The sequence below is a fragment of the Pangasianodon hypophthalmus genome, chromosome 19 (genome assembly GCF_027358585.1).
Source record: "Pangasianodon hypophthalmus isolate fPanHyp1 chromosome 19, fPanHyp1.pri, whole genome shotgun sequence".
In the NCBI taxonomy this organism is placed as follows: domain Eukaryota; kingdom Metazoa; phylum Chordata; class Actinopteri; order Siluriformes; family Pangasiidae; genus Pangasianodon; species Pangasianodon hypophthalmus.
The window spans coordinates 20,811,483-20,828,898 of NC_069728.1; the positions used below are offsets into that span (position 1 = coordinate 20,811,483).

The 17,416-nt window shown below is 38.6% G+C and overlaps 1 protein-coding gene across 1 annotated transcript; it reads right to left on the reverse strand.

Moving 5' to 3' along the window:
- Positions 1 to 1,373: 1,373 nt before the first annotated feature.
- On the reverse strand, positions 1,374 to 16,707 carry LOC113524753 (zinc finger protein 568). The gene is made up of 14 exons (XM_053242045.1): positions 16,514 to 16,707; positions 15,319 to 15,414; positions 14,471 to 14,597; positions 14,269 to 14,352; positions 13,980 to 14,072; positions 13,656 to 13,784; positions 11,719 to 12,961; positions 9,891 to 9,909; positions 9,239 to 9,367; positions 7,805 to 7,897; positions 6,715 to 6,832; positions 6,452 to 6,544; positions 6,200 to 6,322; positions 1,374 to 3,824 (listed from the first exon to the last, which is right to left on the reverse strand). The coding sequence occupies exons 2-14, from the start codon at positions 15,388 to 15,390 to the stop codon at positions 2,989 to 2,991; spliced, it is 3,159 nt and encodes a 1,052-aa protein (XP_053098020.1). The 5' UTR covers positions 15,391 to 15,414; positions 16,514 to 16,707; the 3' UTR covers positions 1,374 to 2,988.
- Positions 16,708 to 17,416: the final 709 nt, after the last annotated feature.

Sequence of the window (17,416 nt, forward strand, 5' to 3'; positions counted from 1 at the left end):
TTAGTTTAGGTTCAGCTTTATTGTAATTGTCAGAGTATGAGTACAGAGACAAAGAAATGCAGTTAGCATCCAACCAGTAGTGCAAATAGCAAATATGTTAAAATGAGGTAACAAGGTTATGGTGCAATAAGTTAACACTGTACTGTGTACAGTAGTAAACAATATGATGCACAACCAGTAATGTAAATGGCAATTAAGTTAAATGGAATAAATAAGAATTATGGTGCAGTTAGTTGAGATAAACAGTACACAGGTGGAGGTAAGCAGCATGATGCATGCAATATGATGCAGTGGACACATACAGTGGGAAAAATGCAGATGTGCTAATAGCAATAATGTGCAAATAACAGTAATAATGACAGATAGTGCAGTAAAGTGCAAGAACTTGCAAATAATTGAAGATAACAGTGGTGTCTAACGCTAATGTTTGGTTATTAGGTGGAGCCTGGCAGTTAACGCTTAGAAGCGGAGTTCAGCATTAGCACATGTGTGAGAAAATTCAGGTACACTACAGTATATGGCCAAAAGTATGTGGACACTTGACCAATTACACTCATACATGCTTGTTGAACCTCCCATTCTAGATTTATTCCCCTTTTGCTGTTATAATAAGCTCCACTTAGGCTTTCCACTAGATTTTGTAACATGGCTATTGGGATTTGCCCATTCACAAGAGCATTCGTGAGTCAACATTTAATGTTCTAATTCATTCCAAAAAAGGATCAGTGGGGTTGAGGTCAGGGCTCTGTGCAGGCCACTCGAGTTCTTCCACTCCAACTTCAGCAAACCATGTCTTTCTAGGCCTCGCTTTGTGCACAGGGGCCTTGTCATGCTGGAACAGGTTTGGGCCTCTTAGTTCCAGTGAAGGGAAACTGTAAAGCTACAGCACACAAACACATTCTACACAAGTGCTTCAGACTTTGCGGAAAAAGGTTTGGGGAAGAACCACATGTGGGCGTGATGGTGAGGGGTCCGCTAATTTTTGGCCATATTATAGTGTACAAAAGTAAACACCAACATTGCTTTTAATTGACTTCTCAGCTTTGAACATCGTAAAGTAACAATTACATTATGTTTTTTCTGCTGGTGCTGCCACTGCTTGCTTCTCCTACATCATAAGAATGCATCATCACTTCCACTAGATTTTGTAACATGGCTATTGGGATTTGCCCATTCACAAGAGCATTCGTGAGTCAACATTTAATGTTCTAATTCATTCCAAAAAAAGGATCAGTGGGGTTGAGGTCAGGGCTCTGTGCAGGCCACTCGAGTTCTTCCACACCAGCTTCGGCAAACCATGTCTTTCTAGGCCTCGCTTTGCAGGCCACAAGAGCATTAGTGAGCTCAGGCACTGATGTCGGGTGAGGAGGCTTTGGGCGTAGTCTGCCTTTCAATTTATCCCAAAGGTACTCAATAAGGTTGAGGTCAGAGCTCTGTGCAGGACACTTCTTGAGTTCGACGGGCAAATGCATCCACGGACAGCTGCAAAGGACCAAGTAAACGACTGTTTTGTTTCCCTAGCCAGAAAATATGTAATCATTACAAGACTGTTTGGAAATTGCACTGAAAGGTCCAGCTCTCGTTAGCAGTTTTCGTTAGCAGACTGTGCGATTAAAAGGTTTAACAGTCTGTAAAGGTATATGAGAGGATTCGTGGGACATTTGTGCCTGACAGTAAATGTAGCAAAACACTGACGTGTGTGTTTTTGCACTGCAATAAGATGCCAGTGCTGCAACCATTCTGCACTTTTCCACCACAAAATATCTAGTTATTAGCCAGCAAAAACAGTTCAAGTCTAAACTTGAACAATAAACCTGCTGCTCTGGACACAAGGAGATGCTGAAGGATTTACTTTGGATTGTAAAATATCTTACTAAAGCCTGAAGTAACTTAGCTGAGTGGATAAAAGCATGTGATCAGCCACAGTTATTGTTATGGTACTTGTCATCCTGTACAGTGTGTAAGGATAAGGGTGGAACTTTAAAACTGTTTTGTAGGTTCAACCGCTAAAATAGTCAGTATTTAATGTATAACCACACAACATACACACATCGAAGCTGACAATATTATACAGTACACAATGAATGTCATTCAATAATATATGATACTTAATAAAAGAATTCTCCTCACACACAATTATATAAACAAATTTTAAAAAATAAATAAATAAAAATAAAACCCTGTAACTCTTTTTGAGTGACTGCTGGCTTCTCTCTTACTTTTCATTCCAGTAGTCTAAGAGCGCTTGTTTGTTTGGTTGTTTATGAATACATACCTTTTGTTCATCTTAGTAAGTACAGAGTCAAAAGACATCATGTGTGTAAATTTATAGTGCATTACTATTACACAGAGAACAATAAACAGTGAACTGCACTGCAGTCATTTCTCTTCCTACACCACTCGCAAATCTAAAAAAGAAGCACTCAGATGTACGTCTAAAATTTACACACAAGCATTTACACAAAGTCAGATAAAGCAAAAACAGAGCTCTTTGGCAATAATGTTTCAGCTTGTCATGTTTGGACAAATAAGCGCTGTGTGTATGATCCCAAGAACACAATACCCACAGTGATGTACAGAGGTGAGAGCATCATGATCTAGGGTTGCTTCTGTGCAAATGGCACTGGGTCATATTAGTGGTGAAGAAGCTTAATCTGGAGAGAATATGGATGTTTTAACAAGACAATAACCTGTAACATGCAGCCAAAATAATTAAATCATTAAAACCATTAAATAACTGACTGACAGATTTTATATCGTTGTTCATGGCTACATAGGAACGTGTTAACATTTATTGTATAAAGTGTAAATTTTAAGTAGATATATGCATTGGATACATATTAAATAACAAACAAAAGTCTGAATACTGTCTGAATATTTATTTCCCCTCACTGTATATATACAGTAATTACATATATACATGCCTTGCTAGCTCACACTAATTGTACTAGCATGATAAATATATATAAAAATGTTCCTTGATTTATGTCATGCTACACAAACTGATGGCTCCATGTTGGGGCATTTGTGTACTTTAAATGCACCTGAATAAGTAAATCTCTGTCCACACTGGGAACACTGAATTGGCTTCTCGGCTATATGAATGCGCTGGTGATGTTGGAGAGAATTCTGTTGGGAAAAACTTTTCCCACACTCCGTGCAGCAATACGGCTTTTCTCCTGTGTGAATGCGCAGGTGTATTTGGAGGTTTGACCGTCGAATAAAACTCTTCCCACACTCTGAGCAGTGGTACGGCTTCTCTGCTTTGTGAATCACCTGGTGTGCTTTCAGGTACCTTTTGGTTATAAAACTCTTTCCACACTCTGAGCAGTGAAACGGCCTCTCTCCTGTGTGAATGCGCTGGTGTGTTTCGAGATCACATTGTCGAATAAAACTTTTCCCACACTCTAAGCAGTGGTACGGTTTCTCTCCTGTGTGAATGTGCTGATGTTGCTGGAGAGTACTCTGTCGAACAAAACTCTTCCCACACTGTGAGCAGCAATATGGCTTCTCTCCAGTGTGAATACACTGATGTATTTGGAGACTACTCTGTTGGGCAAATCTCTTTCCACACTGTGAGCAGGGATAGACTTCATTCTGCACTTGATTAGATGTGTTACTGTTCAGACTACCAGAGATTGTTTGCTGAATACTGGAGCTGTTTGTAGGCACCAAATTCTCACATTTAATCTCTCCTGATTCTATCAGTCTCTTATATTGCTCATTGTGGTATCTTCTGATGTGTTTATGAAGGTAAATTTGAGATGCATAGGAAAGTGAACACCAGGAGCAGGTGAAGACTTGTAACTGGGCATCGTTCTTTTCTAGAACAAAAATAAAAATAAGAATTAGAAAATGACTGTGAAAGGGAACACAACCATTTGTAGGAAATCACAACAAGTCTAACAGCATTTGTAAATGATTAATGATCAAAGTAAGTAGAAATCATTAAATAACACTCCCAATGAACTTGGACAGTGATTGACTAGCAAAGTCATGTAGTGTGATACAGCAAGTTAAAATAAACAAACCCTATTTAGATGTTCTCTACTTATCTTTTTGCATGTCATAATGCTATGTATGAAGAATACTACATTATAAAACAGCATACAGACATAAATAAAATGGGAATGCGAATATATTTTACACAAAAGTGAAAAAATAAAAGAACATTTGACTCTCAGAGGAATACTTGAGATAGGCTCAATGCCAAATGAATGCTATGGAACTGGAATAATGCATAGGTTGATCAAAAGGTTGTTGCAATACTAAACGAGCAAAGCTGCAATCTCAGATACTGATGCTGAACAATAATCAATACGTCTAACATCAGTTTGGCCCAAGGAGATAAGTGCAGCCTTCTCAGTGGCAAGTCATCCTGCCTTCTGTGTGGTGCTGAAGGACAGCTTCTCCTAGGTCTAACATAGCTTCACAAACAGCTGGTAATATTGCTAAAATTCCTCTAAGTGTAGTCCAGGAGTAAAGTCACCACAGAATCTGCTGAGAATCTGCAGAGGAATGCTAAATAGTGGTATGTATTTGATAACATGATACACAATATACACAGCACACTGAAATCCTTTGAAGTGATGGACCAAAGCAGTGACTCAACTCATATTTAGAGAGAAATAAGCCAAGAAGCAACACCGAAGTGAAAAACGAGGAAATGCCTAAAAGCCCTCAGAGTTAAGTTACAGGTTAAGTTTTAAAAAAGACATGGGTGGGCCTGTGTCAGGTAATGCTAGTGAGAGACTGCTGTGTCTAGGCTGGAAAAGAAACCTGGTGCAGCCACAAAACACAGGTGTGAAAGGTAGAAGTTCCATCTGATAGGGGATGGAAGACCCAGAAGGTGGAGAACAAAAAGAAGCCCTATTGAGAAAGAGGGTCTGGGAAAGAGTCCAAGAAACAAACTGATCTCAGAAGAGCCAGGAAACTATGGTGGAGTGGAGGACACTGGCCTCACCTCAGAAGAGGCTGAAAGGATCACTGGAAAGGATGATACAGTCCTGCAACCAGGTGCAGCAGAGCATGCCTACATTGTCAAAAGCACCAGTATAGCAAATAGTGCCTAGCCATCCTGGGCAGTGGAAAAACCACCCATACCTTTCTGAACAATCAGGGGATGACTAAGCACCAGAACATCACCAAATAAGAGCCAAAGGAGGAAAAGCAACATGCTTGACTTGTGTTGTCTTTCTCCTTCACAGGGCCAAAACCAAACATGAGTCAGCCTACTGTGATAACAAATGCAATGGCTTACACCTGATTCTGTCAATAAACTTGAGTGATCACATGTGAGGGACAGCATCAAACCATCACAGTTTGCCTACAAACCAAAGGCATGTGAAGATTTAATCCCAACACACACGAATGAAACGAACATCATTAACAGGCTCAGCAAACTCCAGATGTTGAACAACATGTAGGAGGCTCTGGGAAAAGCCCCCGGCAACTCCAGCCTCACTGGCTTAGCCCTAAAGTGCAATCTGGGATTCGGCCCCCTAGAAGTGCAGTGATAGTCCTCTGAGTCCACCTACAGGGGGATGGTAGACATGGCTACAATCCCATTACCATCTCAGAATCCATTCACTGAAGAGGTTAGCCCTGAAATTTTAGATGGCCCCCACGCCCTAGCTGCCATCCCTTATTACCCCCATCTATACGCCAGTGCAACTACCTACAGTTAGCTCCTCTACCCATGGGAAGAATCCCCATACAACGTACAAGAAGTCGGACCTGAGTACAGATCTGAAGATCAAACCTGGAAATCAGTATGAAAAATGGAGCATTTTACACTGAGATTTAGCATCAACACACCAGAAGAGTCTCCTGTTATTCAAAACACTGTTCAAATGCCGTTTTGTGGCTCAATGTAGCTGCTACAATACCATGGATATGACTGAAAGGTGGCAGTGTGATGTAACTACACTGCTATAAATATCATACAGCTGATCAATCTAAGATTTGGACAGCTTCCAGAGGAGTGCTGTCTGATCTGATCACATCCCTACATGGTGTGATCACATGGTGTTTTCATGTAGTCTAATGCTGTTCAATCGTGATCATCAAAAGACGTAAATGAAGGTCAATGAGATGGAGATGATTGTAATACTGTTTTCTCAAGGACCAACTTCATCTTCTCTACCTAGATCTTTTTATTTTTAATAAAGTGTTGGTGTCAGTGACAGTGTTACTTAACCACAGACTGTTGTTGTACAGACGTAGCCTTCATCTTCAGACTCTTCCTTTTTTATGTGCTCACTTTGAAATCCTTTGTTCTGTTGGTCCACGGGGGAAATCTGTCCTATGGTTATCTCTTCATCTGAAATTCCATCATTTCCATTTAGATGATTTAAGTTCAATTAAAATTTTAAGTACAAAACTGAACAATAATGTGGACAGGGGTAAATTTTGGGAAAGATCCAGTCACATTCTAACCATGTTGTCTTACAGAGATTTTCTTCATCTTCAGGTTCTTCCTTTTTTATACATTTCTGCTGGTCAATAGGGGTGATGTGTCCTACAGGGCTGGACGTCCCTCCATCTGAAAAATTAATTTTTTCAATTAGTGTAAAAAAAGTACGAAATATTTTTAAAAAAGCGGGACAAGTCAGTGATGTGTTTGGTGGCTGGCTCAGTAACAAACTGGCCCATGTTGGAATTAAAATTATTATTCAGCATCAGACTGGACTGTAATGTGCCGTGTCATCTTACAGAGGTAGCCTTCATCTTCAGGTTCTTCCTTTACATGTTTCTGATAGTCCACAGGGGTGATGTCTTCCAAAGAGCTTGATGTCCCTCCATCTATTTCTGTCTGCACATCCCCCAAAAGCTAAGGTTCAAAGAGTAATAATATTTATTTAGCAAAGAAAGTCAAGTCTGATTTACTTGGCCTGAAAAACCACTACATATAAAACGGACTGAATTTAGCAGCTACGAGTAATGAGCAGGATAAACTATTCATCACACCTAGGGAAGGAAATGTGTAAGCATTAAGGTATTTTTCTAAGAAGTAAAATACAAAAAAAAAGACACACTTTACCATCATGTTAACAATAAATGCATCCTAGACCCATACATTTTAAATCATTATCTACATTATTACCTAAATATCTATACTAATATCAGCTTACAACAAATGAAGAGTGTTCTCAAAGGCTACTTTGGTGAGCCTAGTGCAACAGTGAGACGTGTTTTAAGGCAGGATAATGATAATAGAATCAAAAACACCTTACACAATACAAAATGGTGGAAGTTGCCCATGATTATTAGTAGGTTACATATCTATATGTATGAAGGCTGTACCTGTGTTCAGAATTCAACAACTTGCCTAAAACCCCCAGAACCGTTGCTTCTCTAACATGCTTTTAAACTTTTTCAATAATTTATTTTTCTGCATTATAAACTCCTCGAAAACTTTCATTTTGTTTCGGTTTCAGCAGGCAAAGATAGAAAAGAGTGAGCGCTTCCTGGAGTGACTCTATACCGAAGAAAAACTGAAAACTGAATCTTTACCAACATATAAATTTGGGTGGGATATACAGTATATTACCTTGGGTTATTTCTAGTGGCCATTTTATAGAAGGTTAAATACAGTATAATGTTTCCAGGCACACGCACATGTAGTCTGTAAAAATTACTGACGAATTCAGACGGGACTAAAATCCCAGATCCCCCCGTGTAAAACTAATCCTGTCCGAATAGGGCTTTATGCTATTTTACTTCTTTGATCTTTACTGGGGAAGTCAGAACGTCTACACATCTATATCATTTAAATCTACACACGCATAAAGCTAACCATTACCTGTGAGTGAGAAGAAGTGTGTCGAGATTTTCTGAAAGAGCCCAGGCAGTCCTCTGCTGATTCCATTGTAAGAGCTCTAAAAGGGTTATGCTTCTGAAAAACAAGTGCAGATTATAAAATTATACACTTCATACAAACCAGAAAGGTTGCTGCTTGCTTAAGGATCTCCAAAAATCTCTGTTTAGCAGAGCCTGAATAAGGATTAGTACTTCGGAGATCAAGCAGTGCACCAGATCCAGTCAATCAGGTGCAGATCGTTCAAGGAATAGCTTCCACCTAAGGGGTTCTTAAGGGTGTTAGGGGTTCTTTTGGTCTGGAATGGTTCCTGTGCTGCTAAATCTCCTTAGCTGGAGATTCATTCCAAGAGGTCAGACCCACAGGCACAGGACCTGACTGGGAATGCCAAATCTGTTCTGGGAGGAACTTACCAAGGTGCTACAACTTTGTGAAAACTAAGTGAAAGCAGCAGCAGAAACGAAGGCCTTTCCCAGGTCTAGGACACCACTTCGTATGTTGTGGCTCAACTATTTATCTTTACACCAAGACTGATGTTTAAATTCAACAAATGTGATATGTTAGCAGTTTTTACAGCCCTTCTTCACAGCTTATTAACCTCAAATGCTTCAGACGTGAGACACGCATCACGTAAACATAAAAATAGTTAACATTTCGAAGGTCATATTATTATGACAAATTAGAAAAGCCAAAGGTTTACCTGATGCTAAATAAACACAGAGCTCAATATTACATGCCTTTTATTTTTATTATTATTATTATTATTATTATTATTATTATTATTAAGGCTTTTTTTATATTTACAATACTGTTAAAGTGTAGTGGGTGGTGTTTATAAAGATCAAACGTTACTTGATAAACTCAGAAACCAAAAAAAGTCAAATGGAAAGCTACACTTATTTAATGTATTTCATTAACTTTATGTAAATTATTCCTTTACATTACTATTTCAGTTTGAAATATTGGTTTTAAATGGTTTGAGTTTGTGAGTTTCTGCATTTGGTTTTCTGATCCAAAAAGTAAGAAGCACAACCATTTCTAAACAGTTATCTTTCAAATAAATAAATGAATAAATTAGTGAATGCATCCATAAATAATTACATAAATAAGCAAGTAGCAGTGTCTCTTTTTTTCCTCCTTATTTTGGATATTTACTGTCCAGAATAAATACATTTCGTATTAGATGAGATGAATGCTAGTTATTGGTAAACTAAGCAGTGTAAATTTTTACATTTCTTAAGAAAAAAACTTATTAATCATAAACAAATGGGTTTGTATGCAGGTTGTTGACAGTTAGCTTCACTACTAACACCAAATCCCAGATATCTTCAAACACAGACACAGCAACACGGTTTTACTTTTAAAATATTCAAAGTTGCAGTAAAATCCAGGCAAGTGTTTGAATGTAAAGATGATTACCTCAGACAGAGAGAGAGGGAGAGAGAGAAAGCTCAGCTGTTTACTCAGGGAAATGAAACTGCAGCTCGTCTTCTTCTGTGGTGAGTTTACGCCAGAGTTCATGTTCACAGCGCCGCCTGCTGGAGAAGCCTGTTAATCACGTGTCTGTTACCAGGGAAACCAAACCTGAGCTTGGATTCAAATGTGGTCTTGTGCTGGTGGTGTTTAGAACATGATTCCACATAAACATCCATTTTTTGTGGTATTCACCCCTTGGATATCTGTCTGTGGTCAATGCTGAGTGTGAGCACAGTGTAATTTTAGTAATGCATTCTTCTGAAAGATTAAGAAGGTCATATGGTGCATTCAAAACAAAGTCTAACCTTCAGCCACAAACTTTGAACTCAAAAAGTTGGCATTAGTTGTTTATTTGTGAGACTCATAGAGAAGCTAACTGAAGCTAAATGATTTTGATGCTACGATTTTGTTTATTTTGTGCTGCTTACTTTTCTGAACAAGCTGATCTATTGCCAAATGATTGACATCTTGTCCCAAATTGTCTTCACTTCAAAGATTATATGAGATTTAAAAACATGTATTCTTCCCTTTTTAACTTAAAGACATCATGTATCTCTACGAGCCAAACAGGAACACCAAGGTTGGTGGCTGTTACCTTAGGCACGCCCCTGTATCTGCAGGATTAAAAGCTTGGTCTACTTGGTGGCAGGTCAGAGCCAAAACATTACCTCACCAGCACTGGAGTACTTTCTTTAATTACTTCCTCCTGATACTAATAGAAGTTAAAGAAGCTAAGTCCATCCATCCATCCATTCTTCATACCACTTATCTTACAAAAGTCATGGAGAGCCTGGACCCTATGCCAGGGAACTTGGGGCACGAGGCGGGGGGCACCCTGGGCAGGGTGTTAACCCATCGCAGGGCACAAAAGTACACACACTCACATACTACGGACAATTTGTAAATGCTAATCAGCCTACAACATATGTCATTGGACTGTACCTGGAGGAAGTGTGTAGAACTTGGTGTATAGTCAAAAATTGACCATGTGAAGGCATTTATAATCTGCATTCCAGACAATGTAGAAAGGAATATACAGTTTCCTATGGAATGTCACTTGATGCCTTAACTACATTAGTAAATTCCCGTGGAAACAGATGCACACTGATAATAGTAAACACTCATCTTCAGACAGTTTTAGACTAATATGCAATGTTAATAGAATTTACTCTGTGGCAATATCCATCCATTTTCCTGTACTACTTATCCTGCACAGGGTCACATGATGCCTGGACCCTATCCCAGTGGACTTGGGGCATGAGGCAGGGGACACCCTGGACAGGGTGCCAGTCTATCACAGGGCACAATCACACACACACACACACACACACACACACACACACACACACACACACACACACACACACACAATCTGGAAATGCCAGTCAGCCTACAACGCATGTCTTTGGACTGGAGGAGGAAACCAGAGTACCTGAGGAAACCCCCAAAGCACAGGGAGAACATGCAAACTCCGCATGGTGTAGGCAGGATTTAAACCCCCAACCCTGGAGATGCGAGGCAACAGTGCTAACCACTAAGCAACCATGCCACAAGCTATTTGTGTTTCTATAATAGAAAACACAATCAACACAATGATAATGTGTGTCTTTAGAAAACACCAAGAGCAAAGGTAGTGTTGCAGACAGGGATGGTATATCAGGCCATTAAATTATTTGTTGTTTTATAGTTAGTACCCTTAAAGATGTACATGATCTTATAATGTTATTGTATGGACACTTCTAACTCTAAGAACAGCAGCTTCAAAATATCACACTGTTATGGATAAAAATTTTAATATTTTAATGTAAAATTTACTGCCGGAGATACAGTTAATAGTGTTATAAGCATATTTGAAAACAAGCTGAGAGGAGATTTAATATATTTTTATGGGTTTATGTCATTCTGTAACGCCCTTGCATACGTGTTGATGTGTGCAATACGGCTCACTTTAATCTCCTTGTCATTCTAAGGTATAGTTATGTCATCTTCTGACTCTATTCAGGCCAATTTATATCTGATGCTTTTTTTAAAAGTATTTTTTAATGGCATTTCAGCTTTCATTTTAACAATCAGTTTAATCCACACCAGCTGCGTAAGCCCAGGTACACTTGTTAGTTTCTATTTTTCCATTTAAGTGCATGTGTTAAGTGATTCTTATACTCCATACACACTGGTCTGAACTTTTACTCGGTTTGGGTGTAGACAGTCGACACTGGGGCTAGGCAGGGGTAAAGTGTAGTATTGCAAGAAGCTTACAAGAAGTTTGGGTATGAAAAAAAAAAAAGAAATTTGCTATTAAAAAGAACAAAACAAGATGCAAAATACTGCATACAAGTGAGTACTGGCTCACTTCAAGTGCTGCATAATTTGTTTAAACAGTAATTATAATAATTATAAAACTTAATTTAGAGTTCATGCATTACAAACTGATAGCTCCATGTAGGTCCACTTGTGTATCTTCAATTCTAAATAACTGAATCTCTGTCCACACCAAGCACTGAATCTGCTTCTGCGCTATGTGATTGCGCTGGTGTTTTTCGAGTGGACTCTTGTAACTAAAACTCTTCCCGCACTCTGAGCACTGATACGGCTTCTCTCCTGTGTGAATGCGCTGGTGTTTTTGGAGTTGATTCTCATGAATAAAATTCTTTCCACAATGTGAGCAGTGATGTGGCTTCTCTGCTGTGTGAATGCGCTGATGCCGTTGGAAATTACTCATGGTTGTAAAACGTTTCCCACACTCCGAGCAGTTATACGGCTTCTCTCCTGTGTGAATGCGCTGGTGTATTTGGAAATCACTCTTGTATATAAAACTTTTCCCACATTCTGAGCAGTGATGTGGCTTCTCTCCATTGTGAATGAGCTGGTGTGTTCGGAGACCACACTTATTTATAAAACTCTTCCCACACTGCGAGCATTGATAAGGCTTCTCGCCATTGTGAATGCGCTGGTGTCGTTGGAGATTACTCTGTTGGGTAAAACACATCCCACACTGTGAGCAGTAATATGGCTTCTCTCCATTGTGAATGCGCTGGTGACGTTGTAGATTACCCTGCTGGGCGAAACTCTTCCCACACTGTGAGCACTTATACGGCTTCCCTCCATTGTGAATGAGTTGGTGTCGTTGGAGATTACCATGTTGGGCAAAACTCTTCCCACACTGTAAGCAGTGATGTGGCTTCTCTCCTGTGTGAATGACCTGGTGTGCTTTAAGAGTATTCTTCCCAATAAATGTCTTTCCACACTGTGAACAATGATATGGCTTCTCTCCTGTGTGAATGCGTTGGTGGCGTTGGAGTTGGCTCAGTTGGGCAAAGTTCTTCCCACACTCTGAGCAGTGATGTAGCTTCTCCGCTTTATCAATGCATTGGTGTTGTCGGTGAGTACTCTGGTCAGTAAAACTCTTCCCACACTGTGAGCAGTGAAAGATGCCTTCGTGCATTTGTCTATGAGTGATATTACAGTTCAGAGTAGCAGAGATTGCTTGCTGACTGTCTGAGCTTCTTGTAGGCATCAGTTTCTCATATTTCATGTCTCCTGATTTCAGGAGTCCCTTATGTTCCTCACAGTGGCATCTTCTGATGTGTTTTTGGAGGTCAATTTGCGATATACAGACAAGTGGACACCACGAGCAGGTGAAGGTTTGTAACTGGGTGTTGTTCATTTCTAGAGCAGAAAATAAAAAACATTAGAACTCAATGTGAAATTAAACAAAATATTTAAATAATTAAAAAGATGGCTCCGTTAACTATGGATGACGAGAAGTGGAAAAAATAATGGACACCCCCTGTAAACCCGAGCAGAGAGATTATGTTCACAAAGTCACATAATGTGGTACCAAAAAGGTCACAAGAATTTGGACTCGTATAAAATGATGTTAAACTCAAATATGCTACAAAAGTGGAATACTGTGTAGGTAGATTAAAAGGCTGCTGCACAGATGTCCACCAATCAAAGTGCCCAGGATTCATTCATGCTCCAGGTAGCATAACAATAAGCTGGCATCCATAATAAGCCAGTGGATTGTCCACTAACGGGCCAGTATCTGTTAAGCCTAGAGAGCCCATTGTGACCGTTGTAACAGAAGAACAGTTGGTTTGACGATTAGATGGCCATAGGTCAGTCTAAGGGCATGCACTGGGCACAACAGGGAGTGGTCTCCATGTTGGCCTTCATGAAACACTGCAATATCAAATGTTTGGTTTAATAAATGGTGTTATATGACCTTGGGCAGAAACCCCAGTTTTAGTCACAAAGTCACTCCTAAGTCACTAACATATGGAACATGAGCTTATTGCCCAGGAATGAAGTTCTTCAGAAGTGATCACTAGAGAATGTGTTAGTGATAGTGTTACTTAACCACAGACTGTTGTTGTACAAAGGTACTCTTCATCTTTAGACTCTTCCTCTTTTATCTCCTTCTTAAGGACCTCCCCATTCTGTTCACCCTCATGGGTGATGTGTCCCACAGAGCTTGATGTTCCTCCACCTAAGATTTCATCATTTATTTTAAATATTAGCATCTGAACAAAAGATTGAGAAGTACAAAACTGAAGAATAATTGTGTGTGTGTGTGTGTGTGTGTTTTTGGAGGACTGATCTAGTAACAAATGCACCCTAGATAATAGATAAAATAAAGGTATGACAGTACTAATATGACACTCTAAAAACCCTGTTGTCTTACAAAGAAAGTCTTCATCTTCAGGTTCTTCTTTTATTACATGCTTTTGTTGGTCTATGAGGTGGATGTGTCCCACAGAGCTTGATGTTTCTCCACCTGAAATTCCATCAATTTAATTGAAACATTGCCATCTTAAGTTAAATAAATGTATAGTACAAAACAGTAGATACAAAATAGACAAAAAGTGGGGAATGGTAAGTTGTGACTGTGTCCAGTCATCAGTTAAGTCTACTTAAGAGTAAAATAATTTATTGAACCCCATACTGGACTCTAATTCACCCTGCTGTCTTACTGAGGTAGTCTTTATCTTCAAGTTCTTCTTTTTTCTGTTGGTCCACAGGCATCATGTGCCTTAGAGAACTTGATGACACTTCACCTGAAAGTCGATAATCTGAATTTAAAATCTGTTTTTTAAAGTAAAAATGTGACATGCAGAACACAAAATCTATAATGAAATTATGATGATACTATTATAATGTGCCTTGTTGACTTACAGAAATAGTCTTCATCTTCAGGTTCTTCCTTTTTTACATGTTCATGATGGTCCACAGGGATGCTGTCTCCCAGTGAACTCACTGCCTCTCCACTTAAAGCTGTTCCTCTCTGCACATCCCCACAAAGCTAATGACCAAACAGTAATAATATTTATATAGCAAAGAAATCAATAGTGTTTATCCTGAGGATGTAATCACACATCTTACATTCCAACATTACATTCCTACATTTCAAAATTGGCATCTACTCTAACATTTACTTAAGTGCATCTTTTAAGTGCTAGCAATGGGAAAATAAATTACCATCTAGTTACCTAGCCAGTAAAATGTGTTTTAATAGCTAATTAATGAGTTTACAACTCAATAATGGGGTTCACACAGGAAGCATTATTTTTAATCAAATTCCTTACAATTAAAATCAGCTGCTTTGCACTTGACATTTCCATTAACTTGATTAGTTTCACATTGTAAATAATTACTAGTTTGAACATATTAAACCTTTCTATATCATTAAAATGAATGAATGAATGGGTAGACAGGCTTACATTGCTTACACATCTGTACTTATGAGCTGGTATATAAGCTAGAAAAAACGTGAAAACGTATGAAACTGTCATGTGTAGCAAGTGTTTTAGTGCTAGCATTGAAACAATTGCACAATTATGTAAAAACCGATCCCTCTTTGAGGAGCTGATCAACACGATACTCCTGGCACTGGGACACCTCCTCTGTTCTCTAAATCTGTGTTCCAATTTAAAATAGATGCTTTTTGCTTGTTTTAAGTGTTTACTATTCCAATATTTAGTTATCAAATGTTTTATAAAGTCAGACTGTTAATGTACATTTACCTGTGAATCAACAGGAGGAGGAGTGTTTGAAGTTTTTCTGGAAGAGCATGGCCGAGTCTCGGCTGAGTCCATTATAAGAGGTCTAAATGGTTGTGACTATGGAAGAAAGAGGCCAAAGTCTTAATAAGCAGAATTCCAGACTTTTCTGTAAACTAATACAATTCAAACAAATAGACTTAATGTTTCTCCCTTATTCTTTCTACATTATTTCAGTCAAAGAAATGGCAGGTCCGTCTGAACTATTAAAAAAAAACTGTGTAAAAGGTTCTGGTCTTGTATTTATGAATCCAAAAACATTTCCATCACCACTTTCTGCAGTAAAGATGACTAGTGCTAGCAAGTGATGTCAGGCATTGATGATGATAATTATTGCGTGAATATCATTATTGAGTGAGGTCCAAACAACAGAGCAAAACTTTTTTTTCCAGAAGAAATGTGGAAAGTGAGCTTAGTTTAACATTCCCGGCAATATAATAAAACGTTCTTCATGACTGAACGTTTTCAAGGTTCCATGTGTGGTGTGATGGCACGGACAGGTGTCTGTATATAATAGTATCCCGATATAATTTCTCATGAGGCATTAAAATTATGTCCACTTGGCCTGGTTCCCCCATTCTGTCACTGTGTCTCTGATTGTTCCTCATCCTCAGGTTTCATATGAAGATGAAGATCTATCTATCTATATATCTATCTATCTGTCTGTCTATCTATCTGTACACACACACACACACACAGTAAATATTTGACTATCCTTTGCCTTCAGTAGTCTCAGGTACAGTTAATGCAGTTTTATAAGGAAATTGGCTGTAAGGATTTCCAAACATCTTGGAGAATCTGTTCTTCCAGACACTTTCCCACTTATTTCTGCTTTTCAGGTAATCCCAGACAACCAAAATTATTATTATTTTGTCTGAAAAGTGGTCTATTATGTAATGTGTTACTCTCTTTCCTGACATACAAACACTTTTTTTCTGTAACATTTAATTTGTCTTTGGAAATGCTTGTTTTTACTGACCCAATAATGCAAAAGTCATCAAATAAACATCTAAGACAAAAATTTTATTTATAGATTAAGACTTTTTTATTTTTTACAGTACTTTGTGTGTGTATAGTGAATACATACATGTACATTTCTATATAAAGTATATTATATCTATTAGCTAAAACTCCATGCAGTGTTAAAAGACATACTTACCTCAGTCTTAAAAGCAGAATGTAGTTAAAACCTCAAATACAGAAACAGTAATTTTTTTTTATTTTTAAAACTATCAAATCCTTTACAGTAATCCTCTGTCAGAGATCAGAGTAGATATGTTTAGCTTCAGAAAACTCAGCTTTTGACTCCAGGAAATAAATACTGCAGCTCGTCTTCTTCACTTGTGAGTTTACGGTGGAGTTCATGTTCACAGCGCCGCCTGCTGGAGAATGGAGATGCCCACGGAGGCGCAGGTTGCAGTCGATGCTGAGTAGAGGACTCTGAATTTGATAAACATGTTAATAACATGTAAGATGTACCAGAGATGGTCAACTATCTTGCTTGCTCATCTTTGCTCATAAAAATTATGTTACAATGGTCTTGTCGCGTGAACGTCAATCAATCAATCAATCAATCAATCAATCAATCAATCAATTAATTAATTAACTATAGTCTATGTTTTGTAGCACAGATTAGTAGCATAAGTTTACTGGCAAAATCGAAGTGAAAAATTAATACAGTCTGTGCCATATGCAATACAATTTGTATTTGTAACAACTTCTCCTGAAAAAGAAAGAAAACACTGGTGTACTAACAACCAGACATCAAACAGGTTGGCCAAGGAAAACAACAGCAGTTGAAGACAAACACTGTGAAAGCTGAGAAGAAAACCCCAATAACAACAGTGACACCAACAACCTCCACAGGCAAGGGGTGAAGGTATCCACCTTTCAAAGAAGACTTCAAGAGCAGAAATATAGAGGTCATACCACAAGATGCAAACCGCTCATCAGCAGTAAGAATCAGAAGGCCAGACTGGAATTCACAAAGAACTACAGAGATGATCCACAAAAACACTGAAACAAAGATTAACCTCTACCAAAGTGATGGAAAAGCCAAAGT